At 45.7% G+C, this 17152-nt stretch overlaps 1 protein-coding gene across 9 annotated transcripts in view; it reads left to right on the top strand.

Moving 5' to 3' along the window:
- The first annotated feature begins 1660 nt into the window (after nucleotides 1-1660).
- The window catches only part of LOC146427882 (lethal(3)malignant brain tumor-like protein 3), a 39306-nt gene continuing 23814 nt past the window's right edge, over nucleotides 1661-17152 (top strand). For 2 of the 9 annotated variants that reach the window (XM_085081407.1, XM_085081403.1), the window contains exons 1-9: nucleotides 8111-8129; nucleotides 9722-9829; nucleotides 10070-10232; nucleotides 11621-11678; nucleotides 12700-12788; nucleotides 14015-14119; nucleotides 14788-14923; nucleotides 15420-15511; nucleotides 16357-16508. In XM_085081407.1, coding sequence (XP_084937533.1) covers nucleotides 9768-9829; nucleotides 10070-10232; nucleotides 11621-11678; nucleotides 12700-12788; nucleotides 14015-14119; nucleotides 14788-14923; nucleotides 15420-15511; nucleotides 16357-16508 — 857 coding nt within the window. In that variant the 5' untranslated portion in view covers nucleotides 8111-8129; nucleotides 9722-9767. Of the gene's footprint in view, nucleotides 1789-8110; nucleotides 8130-9721; nucleotides 9830-10069; nucleotides 10233-11620; nucleotides 11679-12699; nucleotides 12789-14014; nucleotides 14120-14787; nucleotides 14924-15419; nucleotides 15512-16356; nucleotides 16509-17152 lie in introns of those variants that run through there. The other 7 variants (XM_085081410.1, XM_085081409.1, XM_085081408.1 and 4 more) reach the window with 7 other exon arrangements.

Genomic DNA, 17152 nt, shown 5'->3' with positions numbered 1-17152 from the left:
CCAGATGCACTGACGGAAAACAGCCACAAAACGACCCCAAAACAGTCCCAAAAACAGCCACAAATCTGATTTAGGGTTGGGGTACCCATCTCATGGGGCAAAAGCACCTTGGAGGTGAATTCTGAGGAGGGAAAGCAGGAATGTGTGTAGTGGGCACAGGGAAGGTTCTGGCAAAATGATCAGTAAAGCAGCAAGGTAAAAGGGCAAGAAGCCCCAAAATAGGGATCTTTCAACAAAACTTACAACAATTAAAACCAAATGAAGAGTCTAAATAAACATGGATAGTTCAATTATTTATAAAATCTTCTGGCTCCAAGATCCCTGTAAACCTGGACCCAGCAAATGCTTCAGCAGTGGCCGCAAGCATCTGCAGGATTTGCATTTTAGCTGGAACTTGCTGGCACAGATGAGGTGAGAAATGTATTTGTTTTCTGACTAAATTTAAAGATTTTAAAGGGTATTTTATGTGCTCCGCTTGAGGGATGAAGAATATTGTGATGTGTATTTCAAATGAGCCGTTGCAAATCTCATTTATTATTTTGCCGAAATCCCATTCCATTTAAGCTGTCACAGCTTGGGGCTCGCTCGTGCTCTCGCCTCGCTCACCGTGGCGGAAAAACCCCGATGCCTCATTAAAAAATCCTACCCCCACCTCTTATATTGTTCCGAAATTCAAATGCAAAGGAAAATAACATTCCCAGTGGAGAAGACAAGTTTAACAAAAACAGGGAAGAGGGGGTAATGTCCTCTGCCGCTCCTGGGCGTGGGAGGCAGCGGGACGGCGATTTGCGGGATGCTGGATTTACAGCTCCCCAGATCTCCCATTCCCAAATGTCCATCTCAGCCGCAGATGTCCCCAAAGGAGCAGCCCTGGCAGTGGGGCTGTGCCACTCACACCCACCCTGCCCCCTCCCAGTGGCACCTCTGTCCCAGGTAACGTCTGTCCCAGTGCCGTCCCAGCGCCAGCCCCATCCCAGTTCATCCCTCATGCTTCCATGTCCCACGATCAGCCCGTCTCGGTGCCTCCCCATCACAGAGCCACTTCTGTCCTATGTCCTGCCGTCCCAGCACCTCCCCATCGCAGTGCCACCTCTCTCCTAGGTCCTGCCCGTCCCAATACCGCCATCTCCCACTATCAGCCCGTCCCAATGCCTCCCCATCGCAGTGCCACTTTCATTCTTAGGTCGTCCCCGTCCCAGTATCGCCATGTCCCAGTATAAGCCTGTCTCGGTGCCTCCCCACGGCGGTGCCGCTTCTGTCCCAGGTCCTCCCAGTCCCTCCATGTCCCAGTATCAGCCCGTCCCAGTGCCTGCCCATCGCAGTGCCCCTCCTGTCCCAGGTCCTCCCCGTTCCAGTCCCTCCATGTCCCAGAGCCTCCCCATCACAGAGCCACTTCTGTCCCAGGTCTCGCCGTCCCAGTCACGCTATGTCCCAGTATAAGCCCGTCCCAGTGCCTCTCCATCGCAGTGCCACTTCTCTCCGAAGTCCTGCTGTCCCAGTACCGCCATGTCCCAGTATAAGCCTGGCCCGGTGCCTGCCCATCGCAGTGCCACTTCTGTCCCAGGTCTCCCCGTCCCAGCCCCGCCATGTCCCAGTCCCCCACCCCATCCCCGCCCCGCTCCCTCTCCCATCCCCACCCAGCGCCGCCTTCCCCGGGCCGGGCCGGGGCCGGGGCCGTGCCCGCGCATGCGCTGGGGGGCCCGCGGGGCTCGCAGCGCTGCCCCAGCTCCATCGCGAGGCCCCGGAGCGGCGGCGGGCCGAGCCGGGCCGGGCCGGGCCGGGCCGGCGGTGAGTGAGGCGGGCGGGGGGCCGCGGGCCGGGCGGGGGCGCTGCCGCCATCTTGGGAGGGGGGGCCGTGAGGCGAATGGCGCCGTGAGGGCTGCCGCGGCCCCGGGGCGCAAAGTGCGTTTAAAGCTCCCCGGAGCGGGGAAAACACCGCAAACACAGCCACGGGCGCGGGATAAACACGGGGTTAAGTTCTCCGCACGCTGCGGGGCACGGTCCTAAAGTGTTTAATTGTTCTAAGGTGGGTTTTGCCCGATTTCTAGCCGAGAAGTGGTGAAGAAAAGCGGGGTTATCCTCTGGTGAAACTGCACGGGACTGTGACAACTCCAAAACACTAACAAACGGATCAGTCCAGAGCCGTAGGAACAGCTCTTGGAGACTTCCCCAAACCCAGAAAGATTTAAGTTTGAAAACAAGAGGTTTTACACGACGGGAAAAAACAAAAACAAAAAGCCCATCAAACTTTCTGGCAGCAAATTCGAAGCGCAGAACGAATGGAATGGGGATTTGGAGAGGGGAAGTCGGTGCCGAATAAATCGAGGGATAAATATAATCCTTCCAAAGCATCGATCGGTGTGGGACAACCTGAGTGATGTTTGGTGTCAGCAGAAAGGGATTAGGACAGTTTTATGGACTCCTGGTGCCGCAAGGAATCCGATTAGATTTACCCTACCAAAACATTTAATTTATTCAATTACCGCCCAGATAAATTTAAAAAAATGGCCTGTAACTGGGATTAAGGGATAAAGAGCTCTGATATTTTGTGCCAAGTTGTAAAAGACCTTTTTTTTAATGTTTTGTTATATAGTAAAACAGAAGTAAAAAGGAGGGAAAACAGGGACTTCAAACTTTTCTTTCTATACAGCAATTAAGAACAATCTGATGAGGTCTCATCAGTGGTTTGCTTCCCCACTTTATGATCTATAATCTCCTTAGATTATACATTTTTGAGGATGGGAACAGTCTTTTCCTGAGTGAGTATTCCTGCCTGGCGATGGGAGATATGTAATAATGATTAGTAGGAATCCCCAGGGTAGTTTGCTGGATTGTAGTCTTACAAAGTAATTACAGATGCAATTAAAACAGAGGACGTTTTTGGCCTCTATGCGCTAGTTTTGCCCTAAAATTGATTGCACCTTACACTGCAAGTAATCCCATTAAAGCTGAACGTGTGTGAAGTGAATTGTAATTCCCAGTGAGTGCCGGGCTGGAATCAGAGCCGAATTTGAGATGCTGAGGACAACTGGTTACAGCTGCTGGGCAGGTTGTGCAGAGCCAGCTCCATTTGTCTTGGCCAGAGGTGATTTATCCTGGTTTTGGGGGTTTCATTGCCATAATGAGCAAGTTGCAGGAGGGTGAGTGGGTGCAGCCAGATGTGCTCTGCAGACCATTTCCTGCCCCACTGACTCCTCAGGACCCAGGGTGTGTTTTCCTTGCCTCAGCCATGCTGTTTTTCAGCAATTTTACCACCAATTCTTTAGTTACTGAAATCTTAAGGCTTTACACTGATTTTTAAAAGTAGCATCTTGAGTTTATTTAAAGCAGTGTCTGCAGTCTTACTTCAAAATATGCTTAGAATTGGGTGTGTTTATCTGCAGGAGAAGGTCTGGCTGTCCCTTATTTCGCTTCTATCTTTGTGCAAAGCTTTTAGTGCAGATACTTCTGGTTATGCTGCTATATTCCAGTGACGTTGGGGATGTGGATTTGAGGGTGAAGCTTCAGTATAAACCCCTTGTCCTTTTCCATGAGGGCTGGTGTTTTTTGAGAGAGGATGAGCTGACACTGGGACATGAGATCTGGTTGTCTCAGGATGGTGATGGAGATCATAAAATCATGGAATACCCTGAGTTGGAAGGGACCCACAGGGATCATTGGGTTCAACTCCTGGCACAGAACACCCCAGCAATCCCACTGGGAGTGCTGTGGTTGGGATATGGATGAAGGTGTGGAGTGTCCATGTCTCACCTCTGCGCAGGAAAGCATTCTAGAGGCCTAAATCCCATTCCCAGAATTACACCATTTGAATATCAACAAAATATAGATAAACTGGATCGAAACCAGATTGATGCACAGCAGTGATTACTGTCGGTATTTATAGTCTCTGTGAAATAACAAGGTGACTCCTGACTTGCAGTGTTGGTTCTTCTTCCCCACACACTGTTCCCTCTCTCCCTTATTTTCTATAATTTCTAATTTATTTCAGCCTTTTCTGAGATCCTCCAATTGTGCTGCACGGGCAGAAGAGTGGGAAGAAGAAGATGAAGAGTTAGATTGGTGACTTGGGGGGAAAATGACCAAGTGTGTCCTTGTTAAGGAAGGCTGGCAGCTGCAGGCTCCTACACATGGAATCAATTAGCAGCCAAAGCCAGCAGAGATCTGACCAAACCCTGTTTCTCCTAATTAGCATCACTCACAGTTCTCCACAGGTGAGGTGTGAGGGCAGATGTGCTTTGCTGAATTTGGCAGGTTATTTTCCAGAGAACGGTTCAACTTACTAATAAAATTCTTTACTCCCAAGGAATGGGTGTTTTATTGTTAGGTTTAGCATCCTTTGGCTCATCTCCTGTTTGTTTTGGTTTGGTTTTTTAATTTCTGATTGAATCCAGCAAAGTGACGGGATAAATGCATGGTAGAGCTAAGCAAACAGGTAGAGGTTGTATTCATGAATCACACAGGATTTGTTTTGACAACCCTATTTATGCTGTAGCTTTTAAACTTTTTGAAAGGCTGAGAGAATTGGGATTGTTCAGCCTGGAAAAGAGAAGGCTTCGAGGTGACCTAATTGCAGCTTTTCAGTGCCTAGAGGGAGCCTACAAGAAAGCTGGAGAAAGACTATTTACAAGGGCCTGGAGCGACAGGACAAGAGGGAATGGCTTCACACTGACAGAGGCAGGTTTAGATCAGATATTTGGAAGGGATTGTTCCCTGTGAGGGTGGGGAAGCCCTGGCACAGTTGCCCAGAGAAGCTGTGGCAGCCCCTGGATCCCTGGAAGTGTCCAAGGCCAGGTTGGACAGGGTTTGGAGCAACCTGGGATAGTGGAAGATGTCCCTGCCCATGGCAGGAGATGGGACTGGATGGGATTTAAGATCCCTTCCAACCCCAAACCATTCCAGTGTTCACCATCCAATTCTGTGATTCTACTTTGGGTTGCTCCTGCAGAGTGTGAAGGTTTTTAAGGTGTGTGATTTCTGTGTGGCGCTGGGTGATGTTCAGGAGTGTGTGTAAGGGTTACAGTGGCTACAAGTGACTCCCAGGGACTGGCATCAGCAGTTCCATGGTTTCAGTCCTGGAGGAGTCATTCTTTGGCTTCCCAGGTGAGCCTGTGGAGAGTGAGGTTTGGGCAGGGCTCGGGCAGTGGCTGGGTGTCCTCCCCAGAGTCACCACTCTTCCCAAGCAGGAGGAGATGAGAGGTGGGGAAAGCCATAAAACTGGAAGTACCCTGTACTTCACTTTCCATAAAGGAGCAGAAAGCATTAACTCAGTGAGCATGGAAGAATGTTTTGTGCCTCCTTTTGCATCCCTCCCATCCTGTTTGGAATAGGTCAGAATGCTTTGCAGCATGGCGCGGAGTAAGGACAGGAGAGAGGAGCTGCTGCCATGTGGTTGTCACAGTGTCACACAAACCTACAGAGACGGGCAGCAAAGTGGGTGTGATGGCAAAGGGGGACAGTCAGACAAGAGGTGAGACAGCACCATCAGGTGTACTGATCCGTGTGCTCTGTGGGAATGCTGGAATGCTGGCTGGCATCGGCAGAGAGAGGGACTGTTTGTGATTTGGGCACACATTCAGCAGCCACAGCCTGTGCCAGTGCTTTTCTCTCGACTGCTGAAATAGAAACGTGTGTGTGTTTGTGTGTTTTTGACACAACTGTGTCAGCAAACCAAGATGAGCAGCTTACAGGCTCCAACACTGCTTTGGGCTTCATTCTAGGATGAGCTGCTGGTTTAGAGTAAACTCACTTTTTGCTGTCTCGATCCTGTGAGCTGATTGAGGTCGCATTGCCACGATGCTGTTTATTTGTGTCCCAGTGCAATAGCACCTACCATAATCCATATGTTATCATGTGCTTAGGGGAAGCTTGGAAGGGCTGTGTTGTACAAATGGGCAGGACAAACTTCTGAAAACCTAAATACTTCATCTTGTGGTCCTGTGGCAGAGCTGAGACAAAAAGTGTTTGCTTCTCCTGCATACCAGCCAAAACATCCCTCTCCCTTCCTAGATACTTTTTCCATTCTAATATTTCAGAGCAGTATTTTCCTTGACTTGTAGTTACAGTTTTTCTCTCTTCATGAGAAACAAAAATTAATAGGAAGTGCAATGGGTGGAGCTTGGCATTCTTCAATTCTGAATGTTGTCTTTTTTTCCCTTCACTGACATAGACAGTCTCTTCATGCCATTAAATACTTGCTGGTGGCTACTGACGCTTTCTCTTGAGGCATTGGTACAATTCCATTGCAGACTCTGAAAGTTCATTTCAGTCCCTGACTGATGAGGTTCCTGGAGGTGAGGCTGGATTTTTTTTTTTTGTAATGGTATTAGTTCAGCCTTGCAAAATATTACTTGCCCAAGGTGAGTAATAAGTTTTGACGGGTGAGTAAAGCATCATCTGTCATCGTCACAGCAAAGTACAGGTGAGGTGGCTGTGTCTGAGCTCATAGGTGTTCCAAGCCGTTCTGAGAGCAGTTGAGTTGTGCTGCAAGGAGTCGTGGTGGGTTTTGTGTGTTTCTGTTTCAACTGCAGCTCTGTTGCTCACGGATGGCACAGGAGGGGCTGGCAGATGTCACCCGTTGGGTGTCAGACACTGCTGCAGAGCTCCCAGGAGACAGGGATACACAGAGCTCTCAGAGCCAGCCTGCTCTGAGTGCACAGGCACTGCTCTGGGTGAGCAGCAGCTTTGCTCAGCTCCCACCCACTTTCAGGGCAGAAAGGTGATTTGTCACTCACTTATTCCCAGAACAGCACAGTATCAGTTCTCTTGATGCCAGCTGCTTCTTGAATGAGATTTTGCCTCCTAGTCCATTGAAGCTTAGCCAGAAGGGCTGCAAACTTCATGTTATTTCTTGATTTACAGTCCTTGGGTTTATTACACCATTGCATTCCTCACCACAGAGAGGCACTGAAATTCTCTTGTTGTTGGAAATGATCCTGGCAGCACCTGAAATGGGATTTCTGTTGAAATGTTTCTCTTCCCATTAAGTCTGATGTTGTTTATAGAAGTAGAGTGAACCCCCATCCACCTATTTAGCCTTCACACTTAGTTTGCGTGAACTTGTGCCCTTTTTTTCTTCCTATTTTTTTTTACTTTTGGCCTCCTAATGAAGGTGAGATGGATGTTAAAAGCCAAAGCTGGTTTTCTACAGTAACAATGAGGTGGTTTCCCAAGGCTGCACTGGTTCAGGGGAAGAAATGAGATCAAAACCTGAGTAATTCTGACCTCTTCCTGTGGATTCCCTGTGTAAAGATAAAGCACAGCGGTCTGGGTGAGAGCACAATAATTAGGCTCTATTATCTCTGCCAGCCTGGCAATCATTTATCATTTCATAAATCTGAATCTGCATCTTGGGACTGAATGACTCATCTCAGTTTTGCAGTATCATTTGCCTTAATGTTCCTGAGCCTTAAAATGCTAAAGATTAAAAGAAATCATAAATTGGGACAAATGAGGAATGTTCAGGCCTGACTGTAGTTCCTCAAAATGTTTCAAGTTAGTTTCTGCTCTCTTTTTAATTGCACCATTTGCTTCCTTGTATTGGATTATCTTGATTTTACTGTAGATTGTATTGATAGGGAGCATTGTAAGAAAAGGACTTTATTATATTAATTGTGGGTTTTACTGGATTTATAAAATGCAGAGATGAGAAAGATTGATTATTTTATCAGGTCTTCCCTGGTTAAATTCAATATTATTTTCTACATTGTGACTTTTGACAGTTTTCCTGGCTCAGTTTGAAGTAAATTCTCCAAATTAATTACTTCTGTCCAAGTAACTTCCAAACTCATTCTCCCGGAGGGAGCTTTGTAAATAGTCTTGGTGCTTGAGCTTCTTTATTTTTAAAGTTTGAACGCAAAGAACATCTAAAAAGGGATGAGTTTGCCCTTGTTGGAGCTGACATCCAAACGTTTATAGATGTCCAAGGGTCCATCAAATATTAATATATTCAATACCACCCGACACAAGGCTCATTTAGTCCAGTTCCTGCCTCCCCCTGCAGCAGTGGTGATGTGGATCTGTTCTGTGACCCTGAGCACCCCTGCAGTTTGGATAAACCTGTGGAAGCTGAGGAACTCCTGCAAAGATTATCCTGTGCTACCCAGAGATATTTGCTATTGCCATTTGCAAAGGTCTGTCCTGCTTTTGACCCAATTCAAATCATCACAAAGAGCCGTGGTGCTGGAATTGGAGCTGCAGGGATGCTGAATCGTCCTGTGTTATCCTGCATCAGATCCACGGGGCTGCCTTTGGCTGAATTAAGCTCACACTTTGAAACCTGAAGGTAGAAAGTTGAGCACCTGGAAGGCTTCAAGTCAAGAGGGGAGTTCTTGTGATTCAGAACAAGGTCTGATGGTTGCAGACCTGGGGGTTCTGTGTTAGGGGAGGAGGAGGAGTGTGTGTTGACATCTTCAAATTACCTTCAGCAGTTCTGTTCCTTTGTGCTGAAAACAAATACACAGAATTGCCCTCAAGGCTGCATGTTCTGAGTCTTGGGGAGGAAAAGAGTAATTTCAAGTGAAATAAATTGGAGCTGAAGGAACTTGAGAGCTCTGAAAAATCAGGTTGTTGTCACATCAGGCATTCAGAATCAGCCCCCCGACATTGGATGGGTGTTGATAATCTTCCTTTTCCTCCTCATCCTCCCTTTGTGCACTGGGGAGGGGCTGGGAAGGACCTTAAGCTATGAGGAAACAATTCTGCCAGCAGATGTGGATAAATGTTCATGCTTGGAATAATCTGAGATCAGCAGTCTGCACTCCCATAAAACATGGAATTGGTCCACTGACTCCTCTGGGTTATTATTTTGCAATGGCCTAACTTTTGCCCTGTGTTCAAGTCATTACACTTTTGCTCCTTAACCAGCAGTAATGTTCCCTCCCAGAAACAGCTTCACTTTTATTGATTCCTCCTAATAACAGAGAATCAACAAAGCACCATGTTATTTATTAGACTGAAAGACACCAAGTAACATTGTGTTGTTTTATATTAGATGGTCAAATATAAGAGCCCTCAGTACCTCAGTTAGCGGGTCTGGTTGGAATGTTCAGCTGGAATGTGACAACTGGCTGCCTAGGGAGCTGCTTCATCCTTAAGATGCCAAACTTTTTTTTTTTTTTGCTGTTAAATCCTTTTTTCCCTTCTCTCTTCCTTCTATATTCCAATTCTTGCATGCCCAAAATACATTTTTCTTTTCATTCCGTTCCATCTCTGGAAGGACAGATTAATTCTGGAGAGTTCATGTGGATTTCCATGGGAGAAGTTCTTCATTAATTTCTCCAACGTGAATCCATCCCACAGACAACAGTTCTCCACAAACTGCTGCAATGTGGGTCACTCTTGCTCAGGGTCAGTCCTTCAAGCTGTTCAGCATCACATACTTTGTAAAGCACTAGTTTCCTTTGATTAAATTACTCAGTGTTTCTGTAGAGCTCCCTCACAGACAGAACCATGGAATCATTAAGGTTGGAAAAGACCTTTGAGATCATCAAGTCAACCTGAGAGTGCTGATGGAGAGCAGTGCTCCAAAATTGAAACATTACAAAGAAAAGGGGGTTTTCTCTACTGAGGTGGTGTGGTGGCACAGAGATGGTAATTCCTTCCCTCACAATGGGATACTGAGTGTCAGTTAATGAAAGTTTATAAAGGATTTTGACAGAGCTCATTGCCTGAAAGGTGTTTTAACACTTTAATTTAACAGTTGTCTTTTTCTTTGCCTCTGCAGTGCCCAGACAAGCCGTGCCCTGCTCCAGTTCCCAACCTGTGAGCAAATGGATTGCTTTGAGAATGGAAAGTTTTGTACTCAAACAGCCTCCCAGCAGCACAGGGAGAGGTAAAGAAATCCCAGATTTTTTCCCATTTTTTGATGAAAGCATTTAAAGGGAGCATTGTGATGCTGTGAGTAGAATGAACCCCTCAGACCAAGTGTTCTTTATCCAGGAAATCCTGCAGACACCATTCATTTCCTCAGGTCCTCAGCCCAGGCCTCCTCACTCTCAGAGGAACACTGCAGGAATAATACTGCACTGTTCATTTGAATTTCTTTTTTATTTTGGATGTGTAATGATATCAGAGACATTCCAGATGATTGCAGAAACAGGGGAAATAATAGAAATCTTACTACCAGCAGTGGCTGTCAGGTGACTGAGGCTGGCAGACCTGTCAGACGTCTCCGGAGGAAGAGAAGACTGCCTCTGGATTCGGAGGATGAGGAGGAAAATGCATATGAGGATGAGGTAAATGAGGTTGCATGTACTTTCTTTAAAGAGAGCTGTGAAAAGCAGGGGAAGTTGTTTGTCTCAGAGCTCCTCGTGCAATGCAAACTGGGCTGAGGGAGGTTGTTCTGTACCCAGGGAAGGGTCTGGGTGTGATCCTGATTTACATCAGTGATGGGAATATCTGTTCTGAGGAGTCACAGGGGTGAATGAATAGCTCAGGTGAAGTGAAAGTCAAGATTTCACAGTAATAGAACCACATGTCTCCGGAATAACTACACTCAAATACTGATGTGTGATATTGAAGGTTATTGAAGGTTCACCCTGTCAAACCACAGGGTCTGTTTGGGTTTTACTAGGTCCTTGCATGGACACTCACTGCACCACCAGAAACCTCTATTAGTGGTGCATAAATAGAAGTACCTCAGTCCTGAGCTGATCTTTCCTTAAGTTTCTTGCAGCCCCTGACTCCCTCTCAGGGTCCTTTGTGCCCTGCTGTGCTCTGCTGCTGCCCATCAGTGTCTGTCTGAGCCATTTTATGTTTATGCACACAATCCATGGGGTTCTGTGCAGCAGAGCCACTGGGCTATGTGTTCATGGGCAATAAAGCTGCAGCCTCTGCTGTCATGAGCAGTTTAACTCATCATCTTGCTCAGCTTTTCTCTGTGATGTGGGTGAAATGTTTTAAGGGATGGATGTTTTCAGAAGTCCTTGCAGTCTCTATCTTCCCCCTTCTCCTCGTACTCATTAGGAACTGGCCCCCTGTCCCTTCTGGGGTTTGTTTGGCAGGCAGCTTTGTATGGCACATTTTGCCTTTTTTTTGGTTTGCTTTGAGACATGACAGCCTGGGAGGAATCAAACCCGAGTTTGCAAACACACAGAAGAAATGGGAGTGACAGTTGGGCTTGGAGTGTGACACAGGGAGACCATGTTGTCTGGGGTGCTCATCTATGACAGGCATTACTTGAAGCTTCTGCTTCCTTCAGGGCTTCATCAATTCCTTTTTTGTCCCATATCTATTCCCTGGCATAGATGGACGTAAGAAAGGGAAAGGAGAACTGAGTGTTTCAGTAAGGCTGCTGACGTGAGCAGCAAATCCTGCATTGCAGAAAGCAAATCCTCTGTATTGTGATGGAGATTTTGGTCCTGTGCTGCTCTTTAGCAGCCACATTTAAATGAACTGCAGTAGCATATGTTAAATAACTTGTAAAGCACTTTGGGATTCCAGGATCAACATTATCTGTGTAACATTCCCTCCTGATGTTCTTGTAGGGTATTCAAGAGACAGTAATGCTGGCTAATAGTCCTGTTAGTTACCTGTTACATCCGTGTTGTACCTGCATTGTGAGATGATCAGAGGGAGGGAAAAACAACCTTGCTAAACTTCTTTTTAACATATCTGTGTCTAGGAGAAGAATAAATCAAATAATATGAAAAGCCGCAGAAACACTAAACCAATAAAACAAGGTGAGCTAAGCTCATAGTCTCTTTTCTTTAATGTTTATAGATTTTTTTTAGTAGCTATTATAAAGTGAATAATAATAAACAGAAGAGGAAAGGATGGTAGAGCTCATTTCACATTCAGAACAGCTTATTAGGTACATAACCCTCTTACCACAGTCAGCCTCAGAGGTGTATTAGCAGGAATATCCTGGATTTGCCTGCATGATGGGCACAGGATGAGCATCTGGAAGGAGTCAGCTTCATCCAAAGCTCACTGAAGACAGTAAGAATCTTCTTTCCATTGACTTTGGAGAGCTTCACCCAAAGCCTACAGTGCTAAATAGAAAATAAATTGTAAACACCGTGATTGATTCTGGACTATGAGTTAAATATATTATATACCTTAAATCAGTTAGTATGTAACTGGGGGGAGATTTTTAATGTACATTTAGAATGTAATTTTCTGTATGTATGACTGTGGTTCTACCAGAATGAGTCCAAGTTGTTGTTTTCATCATCTGGGAGCTGCCAGGCTAGTAGATGCATTGTGTTATTAGCAGGTTATAAATATATATGTGTATATATATATAAAAAATCTTGTGAACTGAGCAAAAATTCACGTGGTTTTTCATTTGTTTTATTTTAGGCTTATTTCAGCTGCAATTATATGCCTCTCTGTGCTGCCTGTTAGTTTATATTTAACCCCTTACTCCTCTGTGAAACATCAGGAGGAAGAATTAGTTCCCACAATTTTAAGTTATTCTGCCTTGTCCAGACTTTCCAGTGGCACCTTTCCTTGGGCAGCTTGCCAGCAATTCAGGTGCCACAGTTCCTTTGACCTGTGATACAATAAATGTTCATTTCCTGAGGAATGATCACAGTTTTCCTATTGCTGGAATTCCTACCTTTCCTCAAAAGTTGAGTCACACTGCCTCCTCTGGGGTGCCACAGCAAACGTGGGAGGAAAAGGAGAAGAGAGGAGGAGAAGAAGAGCAGGAGGCACTGGAGAGAAACATTCATTTTCTCTTTGTTTCTGATTAATTAGTGCTTCCTGGGAAGAAGAAGGTATGGAACTGGTCTTCCTACTTGGAAGAGGAACAGATGCCAGCTGCTCCCCAAAAGCTGTTCAGAGAGGTTGGCAGCTTTTTCCACTCTCTTGCTCTGTTTTTATCAGGCAGCATCACAGGATCACTGGCTCGGTACAGGTGGGACTAGAGACCACCTCAAGCCAGCACTTAAGTTTCTGAATTGTTTTGGTACAAGCAGGCAGTAAATGTTTGTTTGCTGCCCTGGGAAACAGGCATTTGCTCTGGGAGTCTCACCCAAACCAGGCTGTAAAAAATGCTGGTTGAATCTCACAAATAACCAGCAGTGTTCTGATCTGCTTTCCTCTGGACCTGTGGGCTGTTAGGAAACTTCCAAGGACTGCTGGAGAGGGACAGCCTGATGTCTGTCCCATGTCCTCTGAGGCTGTAGAACAGTTCTTCCAGCCGTTCCCTGTGGGAAACCATCAGTGCATTGGCTCAGGGAAAGGTGGAGGTTCACCTCGTGGCAGTGAGTGCCAGGAGGGAGGGTGGATATTGTGCCATTGACAGTGGAGGTGCCAGAGGGTGAGTCCTAAATTAAATATGCAGTTCCCAGTGAGCTCTTCAGAGCCAAGGACTGCTGATCCTTCCAGAGAAGTGGAAGAGCAGTGACAGAAACAAATTGTGATGAGCTGACCATATCCCCCATTCCCATCTGCCTGTTCCAGAGGGAACTGAAAGGGAAGGTCAGGTCCTGCACTGGGTTATTTGCAGTCCCAGTTCAGGGTTGGGGTTTTAAACCTGCACTGTATTTCAGCTGTTTCACTTGGATTAAGACTGCAGATAGATAAAAACCACAAATGCTTTCTGGAATAACTATAAAACTGGGCTGCAGATCAATCCTGCCTTGTCCCTTTCACCATTTGAAGATGACAAGTTACCTTTGGGGACAGTCTGGACTGACACAAAATGATTTCAGCTTTCCCAGCTCTTTGGTTCTGCATTGAGCTGGGAAGGGGATTCTTTTGTGTTTTAGAAGAGCCCATTTCTTCATCTGCTCAAAGATGTGTTCATAGCTAATTGCAACAGTTCAGTGTTTTTGAGAGATTAATTAGAATAATGAGTAAATGTGAAATATGGTGATGGTGCCATTACTGATCCTGAGCCTGCATGTGACTGTTGGAGTAGCAATCACTTGGGGATGGGATTTTCTTACCTGAGTTGAAAATTTGAAGCCTTAAATATAAAAATATGAAGCCTTAAGCATCTGATGACTGCTCTGCAATAGATTTTGTCTTTAGGGATTAAAAACAAATATTCCTTCCCCCCTCACAGTATCAGTCATTCCCACAAGGCCGAAATGGATTTAAAGTTGGAATGAAATTGGAAGGGGTGGATCCTGAGCACCCCTCTCGATTCTGTGTTCTCACAGTGGCTGAGGTAATTGCTTTTCTTCTCTTTGATTCCAAAAGTCCCATGTACATTTAGAATTCTCTTCAATAAAAAGTAGAAACGTAAGAGTAATAGTACTAATAGTAATTTAGTTAGCTAATTAATGGTAGGAGTCCAAGGTGACACTGAGGGAATGGTGTTACGTGGCTAAGGATCTTTGCCACAAATCCTACTGTCAGGTGTTTGCATTTGTAAATAAGACTACCAAACCTATTAATTGCCTGTAGTGAACAAATATCAAAAAGAACAGTGCAATGAGGCCCTAAGACTTAGTAAATATAAACAAGTCAGAATGCTTTTATGTTGCTTCAGTTATGTGAAATATGGGTTAATCTGGTAGACCCATAAAAGTCCTGGGGCTGCTTTTGTACCCCAGGAACGTGTGCATGGCATGGAGCAGGAGCCCAGTTTTATTCCAGCTGGTTTATTTCATTTCCAGTTCCACTGACCAGTTTTATTTTCAGCTGTTTGAAGTGGGCAAAGAGGAGTGTGGAAGCTGGGAGAGTAAATGAGGAAAAATACTACTAGGCTTTCTGAGGAATAAATTAGACCCTAATTTACTTCCTCTCTAAGTGCAAATATGAGGGAGTGTTTTATTAATGATTTTCTTTCTTCTTTATGACCCTTTGTGATAACCAGAGCTCCTCTCCCTGTAGGTCCAGGGCTACAGAATGCGACTGCACTTCGATGGTTACCCAGAGTGCTACGACTTCTGGGCTAATGCTGATTCCTCAGACATCCATCCTGTTGGCTGGTGTGAAAAAACAAGCCATAAGCTGCTCCCTCCTAAAGGTATGAAAGAAAATAGAGTGGTGTACAAGAAACCATAAATTCTACTAAGAACTAGGTGTCCTGCCTCTGCATATTTCATTTTTAGTGTGATTTCACCGTGGAACTCAATCTGAGGGGCTAAAGGGAAGAGGTTTAACTAACACAGTGACTCACAAAAGAGCAAAATGTCTTCTCTTTGAGACTCCCAAAGATTGACGTTGTTAGTAAGATTAGAAACTCTGGGTTGGATGTCTTTCTGGGCTTCAGAACTTGCTTCTTTCCTGCGTTCAATTCTTTCCTGCTTTCAATTTCCTAGAAACATTTGAAGGTTGAGATTAATGATTGGCCATTATGGTGAAAAAGAGAGAGCTGGTTTAGCTGAAATGCACAGCCCCTGGAGATCATAGCAGGGCAGTTATCATGCAAAGTTCATATTCTTTACAGGTAATTTCAATTTCTGAAAAACCCACCGGAATGTACCAGGACCGTGTAAAACAATCTTTTTCTCTCTTCCTAGGTTTCAAGGAGGGAGAATTTAATTGGACTTCCTATCTGAAGAACTGCAAAGCTCAGGCAGCTCCAAAAAGCCTTTTTAAGACCCTCAGCAGTGTAAGTGGTGATATGGAATAGAAAGGGTTTCAATAGGTCTAGCTCTGAGTGAGTTTCGACCGGAATATTTATGTGGTTTTAATATGCTCATGTCAGAGGTACAACCGTGGTACAATCAGATGCAAACTACTTCCTGCTGTGTTTTATTTTTAAGATGGAAAACTAGTACAATTTTTCTTCCTTTCCCCGGTCACTGACTTTCCAGAGAAAGAATTTGTATTTCCCTTCCTCCTTTACGCTGGAGGAAAAGATTTACTGAACCATTCATTAAATATATTACAACCGTCTGTTTTGCTGTGCCCCTACAGTCGAGATATTTGTGTCACTTTCCTCTAACTTAATCATTTCCAAAATAACTCCTGGTTTCCAGCAGCATGCTCATGTGTGCCATGGGATTCATTATGGGGCTGTGGATCTTGAGCATTTGTCATCCTTCCCCCACTGGTGCTTTCTCAGTGGTTGTTAACCTCAGTTGCCATCAAAAACTCCCTCCCATTTCGTGTGACTGTGGTGACACAAAGCCCACAGGCTGGTGGGTTGGAAGCTGCACATGGACAATCACTGACTCCAGTAGGATCAGGGCCCAGCTCTGCCCTGCTTCCTACTCACTCCCTGCAAGGTGATGGGTGTACCTGGAAATGCTGTTTTTTGAGCCACATCAGCTCTTTGTTAGCAATAGTAACAGTCATTGCCAGAACTCATGGAAATCTTGTCTACAAACCTCCTGGTAGTAACTGTAGTATAGTTTGGTCTGGGTTTTGGGGTCAGAGGAGTTCATAAGGGGGATTTCAATGGCTTGGCTGAGTATGTGGCTGATTTCCCTTTTCTGGTGTCCTGTTCCTCAGCCTGTCACACCATCTGGGTTTCGACTGGGAATGAAACTAGAGGCAGTGGACAAGAAGAATCCATCACTGATTTGTGTCGCCACCATCACAGACATGGTGGAAAACAGGCTGCTGATCCATTTTGACAACTGGGATGAGAGCTATGACTACTGGTAAAAGATTCTATTTCTGATCCATACCTGCAGGTAGACTGGCTTTGTTCTGCTCTTTGTCTATGGGTAATAGCTGAGATTTTAAATGCAGGCACTAAGTTTGGGATCTTATATCAGCTTTCAGGCATCTGAACAATTACTTGGGGTTTTCACAAAGAGCCAGTTACCCAGTAGTTCCCTTCCTGGTTTGGGTGCTGGGCAGCTCAGTGCAGAACCAGTCAGGGTGGCCAGAGCTGTCTGGGAAGCACTGGAGGTAAGCAAACTCCTTATGGTGCCTAAAGGGGCTCAAGAGAGCTGGAGAGGGACTTTGGACAAGAGATGGAGTGACAGGACAAGGGGGAATGGCTTCCCACTGCCAGAGGGCAGGGTTAGGTGGGATGTTCAGAAGGAATTCTCAGCTGTGAGGGTGGGCAGGCCCTGGCACAGGGTGCCCAGAGAAGCTGTGGCTGCCCCTGGGTCCCTGGAAGTGCCCAAGGCCAGGTTGGACAGGGCTTGGAGGAATTTGGGATTGAAGGACAGTGGAAGGTGTCTTTGCCCATGGCAGGCAGTGGAGCAGGATGGGCTGTAAGATCTCTTCCAGCCAAATCATTGCAAGATTTTTCTCTTTGTATTTCCCTTTCTTTTGGGACAGCTTGAATGCCTTG

Source organism: Lichenostomus cassidix, chromosome 23, assembly GCF_008360975.1.
Source record: "Lichenostomus cassidix isolate B80296 chromosome 23, HeHo_3.0, whole genome shotgun sequence".
In the NCBI taxonomy this organism is placed as follows: Eukaryota; Metazoa; Chordata; class Aves; order Passeriformes; family Meliphagidae; genus Lichenostomus; species Lichenostomus cassidix.
Note: the sequence above shows the minus strand (reverse complement) of the source record. Positions and strands in the feature narration are given on the sequence as shown.